This window comes from Mustelus asterias, chromosome 23 (genome assembly GCF_964213995.1).
Source record: "Mustelus asterias chromosome 23, sMusAst1.hap1.1, whole genome shotgun sequence".
NCBI classification, from domain to species: Eukaryota; Metazoa; Chordata; class Chondrichthyes; order Carcharhiniformes; family Triakidae; genus Mustelus; species Mustelus asterias.
In genome coordinates this window covers 65,074,733-65,099,022 of record NC_135823.1, presented here as the reverse complement: position 1 = coordinate 65,099,022, position 24,290 = coordinate 65,074,733, and the positions used below count along the sequence as shown (strand labels likewise).

Below are 24,290 nucleotides of genomic sequence, written 5' to 3'. Positions count from 1 at the left end.
GGTCTGTGTGGAGTTTGCACGTTCTCCCCGTGTCTGCGTGGGTTTCCTCTGGGTGCTCCGGTTTCCTCCCACAGTCCAAAGATGTGTGGGTTAGGTGGATTGGCCATGTTAAATTGACCCTAGTGTCAGGGGGCTAGCAAGGCAAATACGTGGGTTTACGGGAATTGGGGCTGGGTGGGATTGTGGTCGGTGCAGACTGGATGGGCCGAATAGCCTCTTTTTGCACTGTAGGAATTCTCTGATTTTTGATTCTATGAATAGAGGGAAGAAGTAAAAAGATTTGAGCTCCTTCCTTGAGGAAGGATGTGGTGGCACTGAAGGCAGTTCAGAGGTTCACCAGATTGATTCCGGGGATGAAGGGGCTGTCGTACGAGGAGTAGTTGAAGAGCTTGGGCTTGTACTCGCTGGAATCCAGAAGAATGGAGGGGGTGGAGTGGGGGGATCTGGTTGAGGTATATAAAATGTTAAAGGGGATTGATAGGGTGGACGTTGAACAGATTGTGGTGGACCTCAGTTGTGCCTTTGTCCTATATGGACCACCGTTGTGTGTGCTTGTCATACCTGGACACATCCCCTTCCAGTTTGGGTCCTCTCCTCAGCACCTAGTATAAAGGTGGCTGTCTCCTCCCCCTTGTTCAGTCCAGGTCGGTTATTTGTTGGGATCTGCTCCTGATTCTGTTGTGAATAAAAGCCTACACTTATATTGGCATATCGGTAGTCTTTCGCCTTATTGATAGCGCATCACAGATGTTCCCCCTTGTGGGACAGTCCAGAACAAGAGGTCATAGATATAGAGTGAGAGAAAGTGGGTTCAAAACTGAGAGGAGGAGAAACGACTTCTCTCGGAGAGTTGTGAATCTGTGGAACTCGCTGCCCCAGAGCGCAGTGGAGACAGAATCAATCAACAAGAAAGACATAGATATGTTTCTGAGAAAAAGCAGGATGAAGGGCTATGGGAGCAGACAGGAAAGTGGAGCTGAGACCAGGGTAAGATCAGCCATGGATCACGTGAAATGGCGGAGCGGACTCGAAACGGTGAATTGCCTATTCCCGCTCCTACTAATGTCCCTTCAGGGAAGGAAATCTGCCGTCCTTACCTGGTCTGGCCTACATGTGACTCCAGAGCCACAGCAATGTGGTTGACTCTCAACTGCCCTCAGGCAACTAGGGATGGGCAATAAATGCTGGCCAGCCAACAATGCCCATGTCCCACAAATGAATTTTTAAAAATTCCTGTGTTTCTATTTGATTGACTATGGGAACAGAGCAGGTAAATGTGAGCTGCTCATGTGGAGGTAAACACTAACATGGACTGCTTGGGCAGTGTAGACAGTTTCTGTTGCTGTAGCTTTTTAATATTTCTATGTATTTTGATAATTATTTCTCATGTATTGACCTATGATCTTGGTTTGCCTGCAGTGAATTTGAGAAATGTCTACACATAGCTCCAGTGACATCAAGCCTCCCTGCATGCCTAGGAACGGACTAGTCAAGATTCCAGCTCAGTCCAATGGATTAGGATCAGCCAGTATCACCAAAGGAACCCCTGCCGCTAAAAACCGACTGTGCCAGTCCTCTTCCATTCCGACAGTGCTACCGCCACCTCTACCGAACCACAGTGAACTGGCTTCACTGGCACAGGCAGCCCACGTGCCTTCATCGTCTCTGTGCGGAGTGACTGACACGATTCCACTGGTGGAACCAAACTCTAACAAGACCTTGCCAAGTACATGCCAGCCATCAGGGTCCAAAAGGAAACTATCGATCTCCTCAATGGAAGGACAATTGCCCATATTGGACGAGAAGATCATTAATCGGCTTTTCTGGTACTTTTCCTCTTGCGAGAGATGTGTTTTGGCACAGGTGTGTAAAATATGGAGAAAGGTCCTGTATCAGGTCAAGTTCTGGGAAGGCATCACACCCATCCTTCACGCAAAGGAGCTGTACAATATCCTTCTCAATGGAGAAAAGGAGTTTGTCAACCTGCAAGGATTTGCTATCCGTGGCTTTGATTCTTTCTGCCTGATTGGAGTCTCCGACCTGGACATCTGCGAGTTTATAGATAACTACCCTCTGTCCAAGAAAGGCGTGAGGTCTGTGAGCCTGAAAAGATCAACCATTACTGACGCAGGACTCGAGGTGAGATGGCAATATTCCTATTTAATATTGACTCGGTTACTCTGTGGTAGAGTCTCCCCCCCGCCGGCATTCATAGAGTCATTGAGGTTTACAGCATGGAAACAGACCTTCGGCCCAACTTGTCCATGCCGCTCTTTTTTAAATCTCTAAGCTAGTCCCAAATGCCTACATTTGGCCCATATCCCTGTATACCCATCTTACCCATGTAACTGTCTAAACACTTTTTAAAATACAAAATTGTACCCGCCTCTATGACTGCCTCTGGCAGCTCGTTCTAGACACTCACCACCCTCTGTGTGAATAAAATGCCCCTCTGGACCCTTTTGTATCTCTCCCCTCTCACCTTAAACCTATGCCCTCTAGTTTTAGACTCCCCTACCTTTGGGAAAAGATATTGACTATCTAGCTGATCTATGCCCCTCATTATTTTATAGACCTCTATAAGATCACCCCTCAGCCTCCTACGCTCCAGGGAAAAAGTCCCAGTCTATCCTGCCTCTCCTTATAACTTAAACCATCAAGTCCCGGTAGCATCCCAGTAAATCTTTTCTGCACTCTTCCTAGTTTAATAATATCCTTTCTATAATAGGGTGACCAGAACTGTACATAATATTCCAAGTGGGGCCTTACCAATGTCTTGTACAGCTTCAACAAGATATCCCAACTCCTGAATTCAATGATCTGGTCAATTAAATCTTGTAAGAAGTTTAACAACAACAGGTTAAAGTCCAACAGTTGGACTTTAACCTGGCGTTGTTAAACTTCTTACTGTGTTTACCCCAGTCCAATGCCGGCATCTCCACATCACAATTAAATCTTGCCAACCCAGGGTAAGATTCTAATTTCCTTCAAGGTAGTCTCCCATGGGCCATATAGGGAGTGGGTCATATAAACCATTACCCTGAAAATAGTTAATAAGTACACATCGCAACCAGGTTTCCATCTCCTTAAATGTTGACCCTTCATCCATTTGGTCCTGGTGTGTTTTGGCTGTTGGGAGGCAGGGGGTGGTGAGGTGGCTGGGGAGGGGTAAGGGGTGGGGAGGGGGCTGGTGGAAAACATCTTTCTAAGAGATACACACAATAAATGAAAACACCAAAACTCTGTTGACGGCTGAAACATTTCTTTCTGTTTGTAGTTAGCCTCTATGTGGTGTCATTGATTCTGCTGAGCTGCTCTTTACTCAGGAGAGGTTTGGAAATTACATTTCAAATAATTTGATTTGATTTATTATTGTCACATGTATTAGTATAGAGTGAAAAGTATTGTTTCTTGCACGCTATACAGACAAAGCATACCGTTCATAGAGAAGGAAAGGAGAGAGTGCAGAATGTAGTGTTACAGTCATAGCTAGGGTGTAGAGAAAGATCAACTTAGTGAGAGATTGAATTAAAGCATTGTTGGAGAGTTTAAAATAGTTAGAATGAAGTTTTAGAGGCATAGAACAAGAGCAAAAGATAGAGGGGTTATGGGAGGCATAGACGGGGTGGACAGTCAGAGGCTTTTTCCCCAGGGTGGAAGTGTCAATTACAAGGGGGCACAGGTTCAAGGTGAGAGGGAGAAAGTTTCAGGGAGATACACGGGGCAAGTTTTTCACGCAGAGAGTGGTGCGTGCCTGGAATGCATTGCCAGAGGAGGTGGTGGAAGCAGGCACATTGGCAACATTTAAGAGGCATCTGGATGGGTCCATGAATAGGGAGGGAATAGAGGGATATGGACTGAGTAAGGGAGGAAGGTTTTTTTTAGCTTACTTAAGGCGTCATGATTGGCACGGGCTTGGAGGGCCGAAGGGCCTGTTCCTGTGCTGTACTGTTCTTTGTTCTTTGTAATTAGAAGTTATGCTGGCCACAGTTTGCAAGAGGTCGCCACACTCCGGCGCCATCTTAGCTCCAATGGTACATAGAAATAGGTGTTAGAACTATAAAAGAGGTGATTTCAATGTGGAGACAGCATATAATTTGCACCTATATGTTAAAAGCCTGGTCCAAGGTATTATTAAGATAACATAACATCAAAGGGAAAGGACAGTATAACTACAGGAGGATATCTAAGAACAGAAGGAGCAAAGCAGCTACCATCATTTGATTTTGATTTGATTTATTATTGTCACATATATTAACATGCAGTGAAAAGTATTGTTTTTTGCGTGCTGTACAGACAAAGCATACTGTTCATAGAGAAGGAAACGAGAGAGTGTAGAATGTAGTGTGACAGTCATAACTCGGGTGTAGAGAAAGATCAACTTAATGTGAGGTAGGCCCATTCAAAAGCAGGGAAGAAGCTTTACTTGAGTCGGTTGGTACGTGACCTCAGACTTTTGTATCTTTTTCCCGACGGAAGAAGGTGGAAGAGAGAATGTCCGGGATGCATGGGGTCTTTAATTATGCTGGCTGCTTTGCCGAGGCAGCGGGAAGTGTAGACAGAGTCAATGGATGGGAGGCTGGTTTGCGTGATGGATTGGGGCTACATTCACGACTTTTTGCAGTTTCTTGGGCAGAGCAGGAGCCAGACCAAGCTGCGATACACCCAGAAAGAATGCTTTCTGTGGTACATCTATAAAAGTAGCCACGTTCAGCTGGAGAATGCAGGCTCTCCCCAGAACAATTTGTTGCTCAAAGCTGCTGTTTACAAAAAACTCTAACAGAGAAAAATAGCCTTGCTGAACTGAAGGCGATCTCCCCAAAATAGACCCATCCCAGTACGAAACTGGCACGGAAGATGCTAACATGGACTCTGCTGCAGACAAATGCTTAGAACAAATATTCCAGTAATATTTTTAGGTCCTGAGTTTAATTCCAGGCTTTGAGTGGGTGATCTGTAGTCACAGACCCTGAATATTTTAACCCGTGACGCTTCATTATAATCTGACTGGCGGGTTTCCCATTGAACCGGCTGATCAGAAACGCATCCGCTTCCCGGGAGCCATTTCCCACGGATCAGCCAGTCACCTGTTTAAAGCAGGAATGGGCCACTTAAAGAGAGGTTGCTTCCCTTGTGGCTGTTGGTCATCTCCAAGGTGCCGGACAAAGATCCTTCTCTCCGCTCAGTCACAACAACAGGTCCTCAGAAGCCTCCGCGGACCGACGTGAGGAAGAGAAAGTCCCCCGGCAACTCTGTGTCCATAAAGCATGGAGGGAGAGTTCAGAGGTTATGAGCTCCAAGATTGTCATTCCCAGGACCTGGACTCAAGCACGTCACTGACCAACAGGAGCGGCAAGAGTGAGTACGACTTTTCATTTACTCTAGAATCTACACTAATGCTCTACACTATTCTCCACAACACGTGGCAGCAGTCCTTCACACCCTTCTCCTAACACTATCAACAATTCCTCCACCTTTGTCATGTTCCTCGTCACCCAACGCAGGGTCAAAGATGCTCTCACAGACATATACTCACTTCATCCATATGTCCTTCACACCAACTCTGAACAATCTTCTCCTCCCATTGATTAGAGTATGGACATTCACCAACTTCAGGGCGGCACAGTGGCACAGTGGTTAGCATTGCTGCCTCACAGCGTCAGGGTTTGATTCCCGGCTTGGGTCATTGTCTGTGTGGAGTCTGCACGTTCTCCCCGTGTCTGCGTGGGTTTCCTCCGGGTGCTCCGGTTTCCTCCCACAGTCCGAAAGACGTGCTGGCTAGGTGCATTGGCCATGCTAAATTCTCCCTCAGTGTACCCGAACAGGCGCCGGAGTATGGCGACCGGGGGATTTTCACAGTAACTTCATTGCAGTGTTAATGTAAGCCTACTTGTGACACTAATAAATAAATTTTAAGCTTTTACTTTCAACCATGATCCCTTCCTCACTTCACACTTTGCAAACCCGCAGCCCATTCAACACCGTCTCATCCTGTTTACCTCTTATGTCTTTGCACAGCCCTGCATCTCTCCATTCTCCTTTTCATTGCCTGCTCATTATCTCTTGCTCTCCCTCTCTCTCTCTGCAGGAAAAAAATGGTTCAGGGAGCAAGACTGGGGGAGGACCAGTGACCTCCTGATCTGGGAGCAGCAACCTGTGAAATCTGTGGGGCTGCCGAAGCTGTGTGCAATGGGTATATCAATATCTGGAGTTTCACTGGACAGGGTCTCTGATAATTACTTGTACCTCCTTCATTAAGCGCTGGACAAACACATATTGAATTAACTTCAACACATTAATTTACACTGTGAATGCGCATGTTTCTCTCTTTCTCCTTTCTCTTTCTTCCAGGGCTTCCTCAACAGCCTAGAACCCACAAAGTTGGCACCTCAGAGGAGGAGGATCTCTCCAAGAGGGCAACACCAAGCACTCCACCTCACCCAATCAGCAACACAGAAACTGGCACTCTGCCCAGGTTAGAGAGTGAGTTAGGGTGGTCTGTATGTGGAGATGAACCGAGCATTAATGCTCATAAATGGGCACTAATGATAGGAACAGTCCAGGAGACACCCTTGCTGAACTGTGAGCTCCTCTGCTAGGTCTGCATTGAACAGAAGGCTGTTTGCCTCATTCGAACAGTTGTACGAGATTTTGATGGTCTTGCCAAGTTATCTCTACTTCTGAACATGTGGAGGACTTCTCTGACTTTAGTGCCATCTTACATGGCAACAGCACTCTTCAATCTAACCAGAATGTTATGGCCACCTCCCAAGACACTGCACCCAGGCCCTTGCAGCATGGGTCCATGTTTGCATGTTTGGCAGCTTCTGGGGAAACTCAAGTGACTGTCTTGTAGATTCTGCAGTCAAGTCCGCACTCCACCTTGGACAGGTAGGCCTGTTGTCTTACAGAGGCAGAGACCCATCCTGGTGGGAAAGTGGACAGGGGTCAAGAGGCCATTCATCTTCTCTACATTTCCCTCTTGCAGGTAAGTAGCAGTGATGAGCCCGTCCCCATTGGAGGGACAGTGAGGTAATGGGAGCGTGGCATGTTACTCTCTCTCAGGATGTCAGCATGTTTGATCCCTTACCACCTCCCAGTTAATCCCCAAAACTGTACCAGAAAGCCCGTTCAGCCAGTCTGCTGAAGTCAAAGTGCTGCCAACCGCAGCTGTGCCTCTAGGGCTCATTCAACCAGAAATTAATGGCCGTTGCTTTCTCAAAGACCCCCGCCTGAGCGACAGCAACTCTGCACCAGCTCTGACAAAGTATGGAGTGCAGGGAAGGGAAATCTTCTGTTGAGAAAAACACTACAGGCTGAGGACTTCAATGTTAAAGGTTCTGAGTTCAATCTTCTGTTTGTAAATAAATTCAGCGCCATGTTCACATTTGCGAGATTGGTGTAGGATCTGTTTTTATTGCAGATGGTTAGTTTATAGAGGACGGAATCCTATATAAGATCCTTTCTAAGATAGAAAGGCTCATAGAATCCCTACAGTGCAGAAGGAGGCCATTCAGCCCATTGAGTCTGCACTGACAACAATCCCACCCAGGCCCTAACCCGGTAAACCCCACGCATTCACCCTACCAGTCCCCCTGACACTAATGCTCAATTTAGCATGGCCAATCAACCTAACCCACACATCTTTGGAATGATCAGGATGACACTGTTATATAGCTGGGCAGGATGGTTTGACAGTCATTTCAAACAGAATAAAGGAGGTAATGAAAGGGTTAAGAAGTATTGATAATGCAGAGGGGTTAAGGATTGATAATGTAGAAAGTTAAGGATTAATAATGTAGGGGGTTAAGAATTGATAATATAGAGGGTTAAGGATTGATAAAGTAGGGGTTAAGAATTGATAATGTAGAGGGTTAAGGATTAATAATGTAGAGGGTTAAGGATTTATAATGTAGAGGGTTAAGGATTGATAATGTAGAGGGGTTAAGGATTGATAATATAGAGAGTTAAGGATTGATAATGTAGAAGGTTAAGGATTGATAATGGAGAGAGTTAAGGATTGATAATGCAGAGGGGTTAAGGATTGATAATATAGAGGATTAAGGATTGATAATGTAGAAGGTTAAGGATTGATAATGGAGAGAGTTAAGGATTGATAATGCAGAGGGGTTAAGGATTGATAATGTTGAGGGTTAAGGATTGATAATGTAGAGGGTTAAGGATTGATAATGTAGAGGGGTTAAGGATTGATAATATAGAGAGTTAAGGATTGATAATGTAGAAGGTTAAGGATTGATAATGGAGAGAGTTAAGGATTGATAATGCAGAGGGGTTAAGGATTGATAATGTAGAGGGTTTAAGGATTGATAATGTAGAGGGTTAAGGATTGATAATGTAGAGGGTTAAGGATTGATAATGTAGAGGGTTAAGGATTGATAATGTAGAGGGTTAAGGATTGATAATGAGGTCAACAGAAGATTTGAGAGTTCAGGGGGGCGATTCTTCCCAAAAGATTCTAAGTGTCGAATTTGCATGAAAACTGGAGTAAATCCTGCTGGTTTTTTCAGCGGGATTTCAGAATGAATCTCCCACACTCTCACACTCTGCACTGGAAAGCGCCTCAGCCTGAATCATGTTTAAAATCTGTGCGTGGGGCCTATCCCCGCTGGAAAAGCCGGCAGCATAGCGCTGAGTGGGCCACTGCGCATGCGCTGATCTGTTAGCGCTGAGATCGACGCATGTACAGTGGCCCTGCATTCCCTGCCTCCCAGTTGCTGGCCAACCCCACGACCCCCCCATCAGTGCCCCTCCGAGTTCTGAGCCACCCATGGCCAGATCGCTGGCCTCCCGGACGCGTCCATGCCAGCCTCGGCCCCACGCCCACCCCCAGCCCACCTCGATGTCCCCACCACCCCCGTAGCCCTGATCTCCTGATCCCCCCCACCGATCCCCTCCCTCTAATGGCAGCCTAAAACTCTACGCCCCCCCTTCAGTCCTGACCCGCCCTGAGCAGGGTGACCCCCCCCACCACCCGCCCCGGTCCCTGATGGCCAGCCCTGATAGCTGGCCTCCCTCCCTCTGTCACTCAGCCCGAGTGCAGAGAGCAGTGGGATCTTCCCACCCCTACCGATCACCCCCAGGGGCCCCACCACCATCAGGCCCCAACCCCATTAGACCCTCCCCCCTTCTTTGGCATTGCCCGATTTCCATGGAGCAGTGCCAAGATGCTCCCTGGGCATTAGTACTTTGCCCATTGTGCAGTGCCAGGGGGCCAGGCTGGCACTGCCAAAGTGTCAATGCCCAGGGAGTACCCCGGAGCCCAACCCTCTGGGGGGGGGGCCTTGATTTTCCCCCCCTTCACTCCAGCGGGGTTGGGCCTTCAGCTTCCCGCAAGTGGGAAGCTATACTAAAGCCTGGTGGAGTGAATCACTCCTGGCGGGGAGGACAATGGTGGCGGGGGGGGACCGGAGAAGGAGACACTATGGGGCCCAGAGATTTCAGTCCCGGGCCCACTAATGATATTTAAAATCGATGGACATGGTGATTTAAATAAATTATTCAGCTCCGCGTCGATTTCTAGCAAAGAGCTGTCAGAGCCGGAAATCCAGTTACTGGAGACGCCCAGAAGCCGTGACGTCTCGCTGGGAGCCCGAGAAACAGCCTCCCCTCGAGTCTCCCAGCCCGCTGCGTTACAAAAGCAGCGCAGCGAGAGGGGAGAATCACGCCCCCCCCCCCCCCCCCCCCCTCCCTTATTCCCCCAGGCCTCGCTGGCTGCCAGATGTACCTGAACAGGCGTCGGAGTGTGGCAACTTGGGGGTTTTCACAGTAACTTTATTGCAGTGTCAATGTAAGCCTACTCGTGGCACTGATAAATAAATAAACTTTAAACTTGTGTTCACCACAGGCTTGTGGTTTTGTTTGACTTTATTTTGTGCAATAAAAGCACTCTTCCTTTCCAGCTGACTCCTGGAGTTCGGACAGACAGTGGCATCACAAAGATCATGAGGTGGAGCTGCCGCCGTTGGACTGGGGTGGGGCACAGTAAGGAGTCTCACAACACCAGGTTAAAGTCCAACAGGTTTATTTGGAATCACCAGCTTTCGGAGCGCCGCTCCTTCATCAGGTGAAAGTTGGGTTCACAAACACGGCACATATAGACAACGACACAATTGCAAGATAATGGTTGGAATGTGAGCTTTTACAGGCAGTGGAAAGAGGGATAATCACAGGTTAAAGAGGTGTGAATAGACCTCCTCTCACCTGAGGAAGGAGCAGCGCTCCGAAAGCTCGTGATTCCAAATAAACCTTTTGGACTTTAACCTGGTGTTGTGAGACTTTGCACAAAGTTCATGGTGGGACATTCACATCGGGTGTGGGCTGCCAGTGGATTTCGGTGATTTTAACTTTATGCCCAGCGCAACCCGCTGAGGGGGTAGAGTTAAAATTAGCACCTTATGATTTATTTTCCCCAAAAACGTCTGCTTATGTTATGAAACAGGGTTACTTTAAATGCTAACAAATGCATACATAACTGAACAGAACTGAACAAGCTGCAAAAAATCAAAATGCTCGTGGAACAACTGTTTAGCGGGTTTTCAATTATTGCTAAATTGCACATTAATGTAAATTATGTTTTCCATCAAAAGCTGGGAAAAGAATTCTTCTGGTGATAAAATCCTCTTCCCTGATTTATTAAGTTCAATGCAAATCAAAAATGATTTAAAAAGCACTTTAAAATAAAGTCGATGATAATTGTGTTCGAATCATTAATTGATTAACGGCATCCAACATTCCTGCAAGTCTCGTTCCTCAAATTCAAGAGTCTTTAGGTCTCAAGATCCTTCAGGACTTTGAGATTCTTAGATCTTAACAGGTCGGCTAATCGACTCAAGAACAGCTTCTTCCCTGCTGCCATCAGACTCTTGAATGGACCTACCTCATATTAAGTTGACCTTTCTCTACACCCTAGTATGACTGTAACACTATATTCTGCCCCCTCTCCTTTCCTTCTCCCCTATAGAATTCTAGAATCCCTACAGTGCAGAAGGAGGCCTTTCGGCCTATTGGGCCAGCACTGACCACAATCCCACCCAAACCGTATTCCTGTAATCCCACATACGTACCCTGCTAATCCCACTGACACGAGGATCAATTTAGCATGGCCAATCAACCTAACCTGCACATCTTTGATGTGTGGGAGGAAACCGGAGCACCCGGAGGAAACCCACGCAGACATGGGGAGAACGTGCAAACTCCACACAGACAGTGGCCTGAAGCCGGAATTGAACCTGGGTCCCTGGCGCTGTGAGGTAGCAGTGCTAACCACTGTGCCACCCCTCTATGTACTCTATGAACAGTATGTTTTGTCTGTATAGCGCGCAAGAAACAAAGGGTGGGAGCTTACGGCCTCGCTCGTCCCGAAACCATAAAATCCCGCCCGAAGTCAATGGACTGTCCCCATGTCCGCCTCTCGCCCGCTCCGATTCCCATGGTGGGCGGGGCGGTAAAATTTTGGCCAATACTTTTCACGATATTCCAATACATGTGACAATGATAAATCAAATCAAAGTCTCTCAAATTCCCATGTGCTTCAGATTCACATTGGAAATTGAATATTCTAACAGGTCCTATGCTGCCAATCCAATATTTGTTGGACCCGTTGCCACAAATCTAACATTGCTTCAAACCCTGCATTATTGATGCATTAGCTCAGCAGGTCCTACATTACAAACCTGACATCCTCCAGGTTCAGTTATCAAATCAATATTCCTTTATATCCTACCTCGCATTGGGTAAGGTTTCCTCTTTGTACCATGTGCAAGGAAATCTTAAACCTGTTTATATAAAGAATGCATTTATGATTTTGTTATTTCAAGGGCGCAGAAGGATTTGTTCCCCTCTCCCACCGACCCCCCTGGTACTTAGGAATTCCCTGCTGTGTATCTATAGTATCAGTAGCGGCTTCTTGCTGAATTGAAAACTGCCATTCAATCTTGGTGCTTAAGATGAACATAAAATGCTTGAATATTATTGAACCCCCCCCCCCCCCCCCCTCCCTCCACCTCTGAAAGACAGTTTTACTCAGGGTAGATTCGGGAAGAATGTTCCCGATGGTGGGCGGGAGTACAGAGACAGGGGTCATAGTTTGAGGATAAGGGGTAAACCTTTTTTGGACTAAGGTGAGGAGTAATTTCTTCACCCAGAGGGTGGTGAATGTGTGGAATTCGCTACCAGTCGAGGCCAAAACATTGTCTGATTTGAAGAAGAAATTAGACACAGCTCTTGGGGCTAAAGGGATCAAGGGATATGGTAGGAAGGGGGGTATCAGGATATTGAATTTGATGATCAGCCATGATGGTGAATGGTGGAGCAGGCTCGAAGGGCCGAATGGCCTACTCCTGCTTCTAGTTTCTATCTTTCTATGTTAAAATGCTGGGAAAACACGATGGATCCCAATTTGCATATATTTAAATATCATTATCAGCCCTTTATGCATGGTAATCCCGCTACATTAAATTGTCCATCTGCGTTGGCCTGAATCACAGCAGGCCTCCACAATGTACACCTGGTGATTAGAACCCATTGAAGTGAGGGTGAGTACAGTCCATGCAGGGAGAGGGTCATGCCAGGGCAGTACCCTGACACTTACCCCAGGCACTTCCTCCAGTGCTAGAGGGGTGTCCCGTGGGGAGAGTCATTTGCCCAGGGTTCCATTTTTGTAAGGGAGTGGAGGGCTCCATGATGGTTGAAGTTTAAGTTTGCTTATTAGTGTCACAAGTAGGCTTACATTAACACTGCAATTAAATTATTTTGAAAATCCCCTCGTCGCCACACTCCGGCACCTGTGCGGGTACACTGAGGGCGAATTCAGCATGGTCAATGCACCCTAACCAGCACGTCTTTCAGACTGTGGGAGGAAACCGGAGCACCCCTGGAGGAAACCCACGCAGACATGTGGAGAACGTGTGAACTCCACACAGACAGTGACTCAAGCCGGGAATTGAACCCGGGTCCCTGGCGCTGTGAGGCAGCAGTGCTGACCACTATGCCACCGTGCCCCGGTGGTGGGGGGCAGAATTCCATGAGTCCCCAGTGGTAGAGGGCCATGCCCGGGCGATACCCTGACACTTAACCCGGGCACTGCTCCTGGCACCCAGTGATGGGTGTAGGGGGGGGGGGAGGGTATGAGTTCCATAATGGGGGTGTTCCGTGGGTGGGGTGTTTCTATTTTTATTCTTTTACATTGGGGTGCCTTTCAAAAATCCGAATTTGCATGCCGGGGACTCAATCAGAGCTTACCCCGCCAGCGTTATGTCGTGGGAACCACCCTTTACAATTTTTTTCTCTCCATCAGTGTAAAAATACGGCGGGAAAACCTGCCAACGCTGACGGCATGCCACACCCACTTTTCCTGCCCATGGTGACACTTTGCCACAAAATGGCCAAATTCCATCCCTAGATTTCATAGTTTCTGCTTTGTTCAGATATTCAATTGTTAACATTTCTTTTACCATTTAGGATATAGCAAATTGGATTATTATCTAAACGGAAAGAAATTACAACATGCTGCTGTGCAGAGGGACCTGGGGGTCCTTGTGCATGAGACGCAAAAACCCAGTCTGCAGGTGCAACAGGTGATCAAGAAGGCAAATGGGATGTTGGCCTATATCGCAAGGGGGATAGAATATAAAAGCAGAGATGTCTTGCTGCATCTGTACAGGGCATTGGTGAGGCCGCAGCTGGAATACTGTGTGCAGTATTGGTCCCCTTATTTGCGGAAGGATATATTGGCCTTGGAGGGAGTGCAGAGAAGGTTCACCAGATTGATACCAGAGATGAGGGGTGTTGATTATGAGGAGAGACTGAGCAGATTGGGTTTGCATTCGTTGGAATTTAGAAGGCTGAGGGGGCATCTTATAGAGACCTATAAGATAATGAAGGGGGTGGATAGGGTAGAGGTGGAGAGATTCTTTCCACTTAGAAAGGAAGCTAGAACTAGAGGGCACAGCCTCAAAATAAAGGGGGGTCAGTTTAGGACAGAGTTGAGGAGGAACTTCTTCTCTCAGAGGGTGGTGAATCTCTGGAATTCTCTGCCCACTGAAGTGGTGGAGGCTACCTCGTTGAATATGTTTAAATCACAGATAGATGGATTCCTGATCGGTAAGGGAATTAGGGGTTATAGGGATCAGGCGGGTAAGTGGAACTGATCCATTTCCGATCAGCCATGATCTTATTGAATGGTGGGGCAGGCTCAAGGGGCTAGATGGCCTACTCCTGCTCCTATTTCTTATGTTCTTATGTTCTTATTTTAAAGAGACCACCAGTTATAATCATCCATCTACTTATTATAATACCCTGTGAATCATGTGACAGTTTTACAGTGCAACAATTATAGTCCTTCAGTCTTAAACTATTATCATTCTATCATCACCTTAGTCTATCATTACTGTGTGGTTCCCATTTTATCCAGACTCTGATAGCTATCCCACTGAATAATGTATTATAGGGTGGCACGGTAGCACAGTGGTTAGCACTGCTGCGTCACAGCACCAGGGACCTGGGTTCCATTCTCGGCTTGGGTCACTGTCCGTGTGGAGTCTGCACCTTCTTCCCGTGTCTGCGTGGGTTTCCTCCGGTTTCCTCCCGCAGTCACGAAGATGTGCAGGTTAGGTACGTTGGCCCTTAGTGCCAGGGGGACTAGTTGGGGTAAATGCATGGGGATAGAGTCGGGTGGGATTGTGGTCGGTGCAGACTTGATGGGCTGAATGGCCTCCTTCTGCACTGCAGGATTCTATACAGCCAGTGAATACAGGTTTGTTTTAGCCTAATCATGTCGTTCAAATGATTCCAGTAAACTATTCAAATTTTGCTTGAAAGATTAATGACATCACCTGAATGGTGGCACAGTGGTTAGCACTGCTGCCTCACAATGCCAGGGACCCGGGTTCAATTCCCGGTTTGGGTCTCACTGTCTGTGCGGAGTCTGCACGTTCTCCTCGTGTCGGTGTGGGTTTCCTCCAGTTTCCTCCCACAGTCCGAGAGATGTGCTGGTTAGGTGAGTTGGCCATGCTAAATTCTCCCTCAGTGTACCTGAACAGGCGCTGGAGTGTGGGCGACCAGGGGATTTTCACAGTAACTTCACTGCAGTGTTAATGTAAACCTACTTATGACATTAATAAATAAACTTTGAATCAGATTAAATTATGATCTCATTACTTTCTCGCCCTCATGCTTAATATTGTGAGAAATGTAAATATATAGAGATAAAAATATACAGGTGAACCAGTCACCTACCCCATAGCTAGGGAGGGCCAACAGCTGTGGAGAAAAATGAGAGGAAATCCTTTAATACCCAACGCTCAATGATTCAACAAAATACCTGTGAAGTTCTTCAAAAAGAATCTACAAATAGTAATTAGTTTCACATATGCAACATAATCTGTGTGTGTGGCCCTTTTATGTTCAGACCTAAGCAATGGATGTCCCCATCTTGTGTGCATCTCTCTCCAGTGCTTACTCCTGTATGTAGGAAAACATTATCAGGTTGGAGTGACTTGTTACAAGACGTGCACAGAGAATGCACTGGAACCCTGATCAAAAGTTCATTCATTTGTGTCACAAGTAGGCTTACGTTAACACTGCAATGAAGTTACCATGAAAATCCCCCTCGTCGTCACACTCCAGCGCCTGTTAGGGTACACTGAGGGAGAATTTGGCATGGCTAATGCATCTAACCAGCACGTCTTTTAGACTGTGGGGGGAAACCGGAATACCCGGAGGAAACCCACGCAGACACGGGGAGAACGTGCAGATTCCACACAGACAATGACCCAAACCGGGAATCAAACCCAGGTCCTTGGCACTGTGAGGCAGCAGTGCTAACCACTGTGCCACCGTGCCGCTCCTCTGAAGTGAATACTGCTATGTGTGATTAAAACACTTAATTATCCTGTGGTCTTTTACAGTGTCTCCATTTGGCAATGAAATGTGGAATATGTTTGAATCAAATCTTAAGTTTTGAAATATCATTGAGACCTGGGCATAGCAGCCCTGTGGCCCTGTGCTGTAATTGTATAACATGTATTATCTCGACTCCGATTAGGCAATGTCGGTATGTTAGCCAAAATAACCATCTGATTGGGGTGGGAATATGTTTTATTCTATGATCATCAAAAGAGATTCAGAGATCAGAATTTCATTTTGTGCCTTTCCACAGAGTTGATGCAAAAAATATTGCACCAATAATTTGATTTAATTTGATTTATTATTATCACATGTATTAACATACAGTGAAAAGTATTGTTTCTTGTGCGCTATACAGACAAAGCATACCGTTCATCGAGAAGGAAAGGAGAGAGGGCAGAATGTAGTGTTACAGTCATAGTGAGGGTGTAGAGAAAGATCAACTTAATGCGAGGTAGGTCCATTCAAAAGTCTGATGGCAGCAGGGAAGAAGCTGATCTTGAGTCGGTTGGTACGTGACCTTAGACTTTTGTATCTTTTTCTCATGGAAGAAGGTGGACGAGAGAATGTCCGGGGTGCGTGGAGTCCTTAATTATGCTGGATGCTTTTCCGAGGCAACGGGAAGTGTAAACAGAGTCAATGGATGGGAAGCTGGTTTGCATGATTGATTGGGCTTCATTCATGACCCTTTGTAATTTCTTGAGGTCTTGGGCAGAGCAGGAGCCATACCAAGCTGTGATACAACCAGAAAGAATGCTTTCTATAGTGCTTCTGTAAAAGTTAGTGAGAGTCGTAGCGGTCATGCCAAATTTCCTTAGCCTTCTGAAAAAGTAGAGGTATTGGTGGGCTTTCTTAACTATAGTGTCGGCATGGGGGGACCAGGACAGGTTGCTGGTGATTTGGACATCTAAAAACTTGAAGCTCTTGACCATTTCTATTTTGTTCCCATTGACGCAGACAGGGGCATGTTCTCCACTATGCTTCCTGAAGTCCATGACTATCTCCTTTGTTTTGTTGACATTGAGGGAGAGATTATTGGTCATCGCACCGGTTCACCAGATTCTCTATCTCTTTACTAATACTAAATACTCACCATTACTCTCTGATTTACCTTGTGTTCTCTTCTATATTTTGACCCGTAGTGATTTCCTGCACTATAAGCTTTGACCATCCAATTGGGCTAGCCAGTTAAAGGAATTGTTTGAACAAGAGAAGACCAGTACAAACTCCAGACAGGGGCGGCTATTGGGATAACAGCTCACTAGTTTGACATGAGTTTAACACTGGTATTGTGAATGATCGGCCTGCTTCTATGATTGTCCTTGATATACACCTTCAACTATAGGGGTTTTGATTAACAGTGATTGACTCTGATTTACAGACTCACCCATGTGGGTTCATGATTCATGCTGGTCTATCAACGTATGCATGCGGGTATGTATAGACAACGCTGCCACAGACAATATAGTAACATATCCCAAGGCAAACACGAAGAGCGATTATTAAGCAAAATTTGACACCAAGCCATGGAGGGAGATGTCAAGATATGTGACTTAAAGCTTGGTCAAAGAGGTAGGTTTTAAGGAACATCTTAAAGGAGGCGAGTGGGGCCAAGAAGCAAAGAGGTTTAGAGAGGAAATGTCTGTGCAAAACCACCAATGATGAAGCAAAGGCACGGGAGGTGGTGGTGGTGGTGTTGTGGTATTTTCACTAGATTAGTAATCCAGCAACCCAGGGTAACACTCTAGGGATCCAGGTTCAAATCCCACCACAGCAGAAGGTGAAATTTGAATCCAATAACAATCTGGAATTAGAAGTCTACTGATGACTATGAAACCGTTGTCAATTGTTGTGAAAACCCACCTGTCCTTTAGGGAAGAATTCTGGTGCATATGACTCTTCTTCAGAACTGGGCGGCACGGTGGCACAGTGGTTAGCACTGCTGCGTCACAGTGCCAGGGACCCGGGTTCAATCCCAGTCTTGGGCCACTGTGTGGAGTTTGCACATTCTCCCCGTGTCTGCGTGGGTTTTCTCTCAGTGCTCCAGTTTCCTCCCACGCTCCAAAGATGTGTGGCTTAGGTTGAATGGCCATTGCAAATTGCCCCTTAGTATCAGGGGTATTAGGACTGCAAATATGTGGGATTACAGGGATGGGACCTGGGTGGGATTGTTGTCGGTGCAGACTCGATGGGCCAAATGGCCTCCTATCTATGAAGGAAATCTGTCATCCTTACCTAATCTGGCCTATATGTGGCACCAGTTGTCACAACTCTTCACTCACCTGAAGAAGGAGCAACGCTCCGAAAGCTCGTGCTACCAAATAAACCTGTTGGACTTTAACCTGGTGTTGTGAGATGTCTTACTGTGAGGCAGCAGTGCTAACCGCTGTGCCACTGTGCTATATTGGCCTTCATGGTGAGGGGATTTGAGTACAGGAATAAAGATTTCTTGCTCCAATTGTATAGAAATCTGATGAGACTGCACCTGGAGTATTGTGTGCAGTTTTGGTGTCCTTTCCTATGGAAGGAGATACCTGCCATCGAGAGAATGCAATGGAGGTTCACCAGGCTCCTTACCGGGATGGCGGGATTGTCTTACGAGGAGAGATTGAGGAAGCTGGAGCCGTATTGTTCAGAGTTTAGTAGAATGAGAGGTGATCTCATTGAAACTTACAATATTTTTACAGGTGTAGATAGGATGGTTCCCCTGGCTGGTGGGTCTAGAACCAGGGGATATGGTCTCTGAATAAGGTGCAGGACATTGAAATGGCGATGAGGAGGAATTTCTTCACTCAGAGAGTGGTGAACCTTTGGAATTCTCTACCCCAAAGAGCTGTGGAATCTCAAGCATTGAACGTGCTCAAGACAGAAATCAATAGATAGCACAAGAAAGTGGCATTGAATTAGATCAGCCATGATCTAATTGAATGGAAGAGCAGGTTCAGTGGGCCGAATGGACTACACTTGCTCCTATATTAACTGTAAGAAGTCTCACAACACCAGGTTAAAGCCCAACAGGTTTATTTGGAATCACGAGCTTTCGGAGCGCTGCTCCTTCATCAGGTCGGGCGGCACTGTGGCACAGTGGTTAGCACTGCTGCCTCACAGCGCCAGGGACCCGGTTTCGATTCCGGCTTGGGTCAGTGTCTATGTGGAGTTTGCACGTTCTCCCCATGTCTGCGTGGGTTTCCTCCGGGTGCTTCGGTTTCCTGCCACAGTTTGAAAGACATGTTGATTAGGCACGTTGACCCGAACAGGTGCCGAATTGTGGCGACTAGGGAAATTTCACAGTAACTTCATTGCCATGTTAATGTAAACCTACTTATGACTAATAAAATAAACTTAACTTAAAAAAACTTAGGTGAATGATGAAGAAGCAGTGCTCTGAAAGCTCGTGATTCCAAATAAACCTGTTGGACTTTAACCTGGAGTTGTGAGACTTCTTACTGTGCCCACACCAGTCCAACACCGGCATCTCCACATCACAGCTATATTAACTGGTAAGCTGGAAGGCCAAATCAGGCTTAAATAGAATTACTTCTGGAAGCAAATAACTTTCAGAGCAACAGGGGTAGGTATTGTTTTTATCGCAAATGTTTTTTTTAACCGTGCTAGGAGTCAGTGGGATTTAAAAACTACATCGGGGCAGCCGAATAGATCCTTAGGGCAGATTGAGGCAAACTTTCAGAGTGTGACCGAGCTTTTAAATGGTTCATTTAAAAGTCTTCCCTTCAGTGGACAAGGCTGGGGCTTTCATTATTGGAACGTACAGTTATGAGTGTCGATTTGGATACAGATATAATGCTGGAAAGAATACGAGGTCTGAAAAGACTCTGAGATAATTAGGAACTGTGCTCGGTGATCCATTGGCTTTAACAGTTTGTTAGTCACAGCTTGTTGTGATGGGCTGCAGGGAGGCTGATGTTGTGCCAACATTCTAAAAGGGCAATTAGTCATTACCAGGAAATTAGAGAGGAATTACTTTGACTCTGGTGATTGGGAAGTTGCAGGAAGGGATCATTAGAGGTACTCTGACCACATGGACAGAGGAGATACTTCCAACATGGCTCCTTGGAAAAGGCAGACATCTTTTACTGGATCCGGCTGAATTCTCTGTGGAAGTTGTTAAATTGAGGGTTGAAGGCAGCGTAGTCGACTGAATACTTGGGGTTTTAAAAGCTATCTCTCAAATAGGCTAATTTATAAGTTCTGTGGGATTGGAGGAAGGGGGGACAACAAATTAGTTGCACTCTTAAAGGCAAAAGGTTGTTGATAATGGGATCACAGAATCACTACAGTGCAGAAGGAGGCCATTCGGCCCATCGAGCCTGCACCAACAACAATCCCACCCAGGCACTATCCCCGTAACCCTATGTATTTACCCTGTTAATAAGTGGCAATTTAGCATAGCCAATCCACATGACCCATGCATCTGTGGACTGTGGGAGGAAACCAGTACACCTGGAGGAAACCCACGCAGACACGGGGAGAATGTGCAAACACCCGCACACAGGGGGCGCTATTTTACGACCTCGCTCAGGTGAGGCTCGTAAAATCCCGCCCGAGGCCAACGGAGAATTCTGTTCTGCGTAAGATTCCAGCTAGACAGCCACCCAAGCCGGGAATCGAACCCAGGTTCCTGGCGCTATGCGGCAACAGTGCTAACCACTGTGCCACCCTGTCGCCCGTTCAGTATCAGTTCTGTACAGAGATCAGTTATTAGTGGAGTTTCGCAGGGATTGGTGGAATCATTGCTCTTTTCAATCTTTATTAATGACTAAGATGATGGAATTGGAAACTTCTCTGCTTGCTTGCAGACGGTGCAAATAATTGTGTGAGTATTAGAAACTTGGATGAGATGAAACAAGTACAAACCGATCTAGATATGATGGAGAAAGGGTCCACATCTGGCAGATGTCAGTAATGCTCTTTGCAATGTTTATAAATGACTTGGATGAAGGAATAATGAGTTGTATGTCCATGTTTGCAAGTTAGGAGACTTAGTAAGTATTGTGGATGGAAGTGGGAAGTTGGAACTAACTTTTGCTCCAGCAATAAATTAACTCGTAAATATGGGCGGCATGGTGGCACAGTGGTTAGCACTGCTGCCTCACAACGCCAGGGACCAGGGTTCGATTCCCGGCTTGGGTCACTGTCTGTGTGGAGTTTGCACATTCTCCCTGTGTCTGCATGGGTTACCTCCGGGTGCTCCGGTTTCCTCCCACAGTCCAAAGATGTGCGGTTTAAGTTGATTGGCCATGCTAAATTGACCCTAGTTTGGAGGGGATTAGCAGAGTAAATATGTGGGATTACAGGGTCTGGGTGAGATTGTTGTCGGTGCAGGCTCGATGGGTCAAATGGCCTCCTTCTGTACTGTAGGGACTCTATGATTCTACAATAACAAGGAGTAAGCAGGACAGGGAAGGAGGGAAACTTAACAGATAGAAAATCTGGAAAGACGGACCTCTCAGAGGTCCTGCTGGGTTTAGTGGCAGGGCAGGTATAATGGTTTCCTGGCAATAGCCAGCCACACTGAGAGATTGGCTGGCTGTCGGGCAGGTAGGTGGCCATGGAGTGGCCTAAAAGTGAATCGGGACATTGAGGAGGAGGGAAGACAAAAATTGGAGGTTAAAACATGAATCAGGGATGGTGGGATGACGGGTTGAGGGACTGGAGAGAGTCAGACATTGAGGATCTGATAGTTGCTCGTTGAGTGTTGACCGATCTAGGGGGGTTGGATTGTGGGACAATTTACAGGTTAGCTTGGGGGCCAACATTTCTTTATTAGTCACAAGTAAGGCTTACATTAACACGGCAATGAAGTTACTGTGATATTCCCCTAGTCGCCACACTAGGCAACTGTTCGTGTCGATGCACCTAACCAGCACATCTTTCAGACTGTGGGAGGAAACCGGATCACCCGGAGGCAACCCACGCAGACACGGGGAGAACGTGCAGACTCCGCACAGACAGTGACCCAAGCCGGGAATTGTACCCGGGTCTCTGGCACTGTGAGGCAGCAGTGCTAACCACTGTGCCACCGTGCTGCCCACGAGTGAGTTCCATATTCATGTAGTCTCTGGCTGAAGAAGTTTCTCCTGAATAACCGACTGGATTTATCAGTGGTTGTCCTAGATTTATGGCCTCAAGTGTTCTAATCAAGTGCAATCAAGCTATTTCTTCCATTTTTGTGCAAATCTAGGCAACTGGAGTTGGTATAGGGCTACCACTTTGTGATTGTACTTTGCTTTAAATGTTTAGCACTTAATTCATTGCTCTTACTAAGAGTTTCCCTTGTGAAAGGCTTGTTGGCAGGTTGCAAGGCTCCAAAATTGCTGGAGTCCTAATCGTAACCTCCTTGGGCAATGTAATGGCTCAGGGCGGCACGGTGGCACAGTGGTTAGCACTGCTGCCTCATGGCATCAGGCAGACGGGTTCAGTTCCGGCCTAGGGTGACTGTGTGGAGTTTACACCTTCTCCCCGTGTCTGCGTGGGTTTCCTCCGGGTGCTCCAGTTTCCTCCAAAGATGTGCGGGTTAGGTGGATTGGCTGTGCCAAATTTCCCTTTAGTGTCAGGGGGATTATTTTATTTATTTATTAGTCACAAGTAGGCTTACATTAACACTGCAATGAAGTTACTGTGAAAATCCCCATGTTGCCACACTCCGGCGCCTGTTCGGGTTAATGCACCTAACCAGCACATCTTTCAGAATGTGGGAGGAAACCGGAGCACCCGGAGGAAACCCACGCAGACACGGGGAGAACGTGCAGACTCCGCACAAACAGTGACCCAAGCCAGGAATTGAACTCGGGTCCCTGGCGTTGTGAAGCAGCAGTGCTAACCACTGTGCCACCGTGTCGCCTCTGCAGAGTAAATTCTTGGGGTTATGGGGATAGGGGCTGGGTGGGATTGTGGTCGGTGCAGACTCGATGGGCTGAATGGCCTCCTTCTGCACTGTAGGGATTCTTTGATTCTATTGGTGCCTAACCCCTACCGTCTCCTCCTGTGGTGCGTACACTCCTGGCGATGGTGGGGTGGGAAGAGGGCAGTGTCATCTGTCCCATTAAGGGAGTAGATTTTCTCCCCCACTATGCACAGTACAGCTTTCAGCCATCATTCCCCACTCTGTGAAACCTAACTCTGCTCCATGAACATCTGTCCCACCTCCCATTCTTAATTCAACTGTTTAAATACTTCCAAATCATACTTCACAACGAGTAAGTGAATTTCCTTTTCATTAGCTGGCACGGTAGCACAGTGGTTAGCATTGCTGCTTCACAGCTCCAGGGTCCCAGGTTCGATTCCCGGCTCGGGTCACTGTCTGTGTGGAGTTTGCACATTCTCCTCGTGTCTGCGTGGGTTTCCTCCGGGTGCTCCGGTTTCCTCCCACAGTCCAAAGATGTGCGGGTTAGGTTGATTGGCCAGGTTAAAAATTGCCCCTTAGAGTCCTGGGATGCGTAGGTTAGAGGGATTAGCGGGTAAATATGTGGGGGTAGGGCCTGGGTGGGATTGTGGTTGGTGCAGACTCGATGGGCCGAATGGCCTCCTTCTGCACTGTAGGGTTTCTATGATTTCTATGATTAGCTGTTCTGTTTAGCGAGAGATATAGTGCATATTTCAGTCTTCAGGTTGAAAATCAGCAAAATGGTATGTAAACCAGCAAGCATTAATTCCAGTCGCCGGAATTCTACCACCCCACCTGCCACGGAATTTTGATTTGATTTATTATTGTCACATGTATTAGTATAGAGTGAAAAGTATTGTTTCTTGCGCGCTATACAGACAAACCATACCGTTCATAGAGAAGGAAATGAGAGGGTGCAGAATGTAGTGTTACAGTCATAAGAACATAAGAACTAGGAGCAGGAGTGGGCCATCTGGCCCCTCGAGCCTGCTCCACCATTCAATAAAATCATGGCTGATCATTTTGTGGACTCAGCTCCTCTTGCCCACCCGCTCACCATAACCCTTAATTCCTTTAGTGTTCAAAAATTTATCTATCCTTGCCTTAAAAACATTCAATGAGGTAGCCTCAACTGCTTCACTGGGCAGGGAATTCCACAGATTCACAACCCTTTGTGTGAAGAAGTTCCTCCTCAACTCAGTCCTAAATCTGCTTCCCCTTATTTTGAGACCATGCCCCCTAGTTCTAGTTTCACCCGCCAGTGGAAACAACTTCCCTGCTTCTATCTTATCTATTCCCTTCATAATCTTATATGTTTCTATAAGATCTCCCCTCATTCTTCTGAATTCCAAAGAGTATAGCTCCAGTCTCTCCTCATAAGCCAATCCTCCAACTCCGGAATCAACCTAGTGAATCTCCTCTGCACCCCTTCCAGTGCCAGTGTATCCTTTCTCAAGTAAGG

At 46.8% G+C, this 24,290-nt stretch overlaps 1 protein-coding gene across 1 annotated transcript in view; it reads left to right on the top strand.

Moving 5' to 3' along the window:
- Window positions 1–1,431: 1,431 nt before the first annotated feature.
- Window positions 1,432–24,290, top strand: part of fbxl16 (F-box and leucine-rich repeat protein 16) — a 138,804-nt gene continuing 115,945 nt past the window's right edge. Inside the window, exon 1 of the mRNA XM_078240829.1 lies at window positions 1,432–2,139. Within this exon, the coding sequence (XP_078096955.1) occupies window positions 1,432–2,139 (708 nt within the window). The remainder of the gene's footprint in view (window positions 2,140–24,290) is intronic.